The 301-nt window shown below is 61.5% G+C and overlaps 1 protein-coding gene across 1 annotated transcript in view; it reads left to right on the forward strand.

Annotated features, from left to right (window-relative positions):
• Positions 1-301, forward strand: part of agpat2 (1-acylglycerol-3-phosphate O-acyltransferase 2 (lysophosphatidic acid acyltransferase, beta)) — a 14,608-nt gene continuing 14,307 nt past the window's right edge. The window contains exon 1 of the mRNA XM_072662749.1: positions 1-301. This exon is cut by the window's right edge and continues 127 nt beyond it. Within this exon, the coding sequence (XP_072518850.1) occupies positions 253-301 (49 nt within the window). The 5' untranslated portion in view covers positions 1-252.

Consider the following 301-nt stretch of genomic DNA (forward strand, 5'->3'; position numbering starts at 1 on the left):
ACTCAACTGATTTGACGTCGACGGTCAGAAACGCCACAGTAAAAGTTCGGCCGCCGGAGCGCTGGACCCTCCGTCAGGTTCGGGTCAGGCTTGGGCTTTTCATCGGAGCAGCAGCCAGGGGAGGTTCTGCACGGTGTGAGAGAGAGAGAGAGAGAGGTGTAGTGAGAGTGGTGGAGACAGAGAGAGAGAGAGAGAGCGCGCGCGCGGGGCAGTGAGAGTGCTGCTGCTGGTGGAGGAGGAGGCGGCGGCGGTATGGAGGCTTTATGGATGCTGCTGCTGCTGGTGGTCCCGGTGCTGTGTC

The sequence above is a fragment of the Salminus brasiliensis genome, chromosome 18, assembly GCF_030463535.1.
Source record: "Salminus brasiliensis chromosome 18, fSalBra1.hap2, whole genome shotgun sequence".
Taxonomy (NCBI): domain Eukaryota; kingdom Metazoa; phylum Chordata; class Actinopteri; order Characiformes; family Bryconidae; genus Salminus; species Salminus brasiliensis.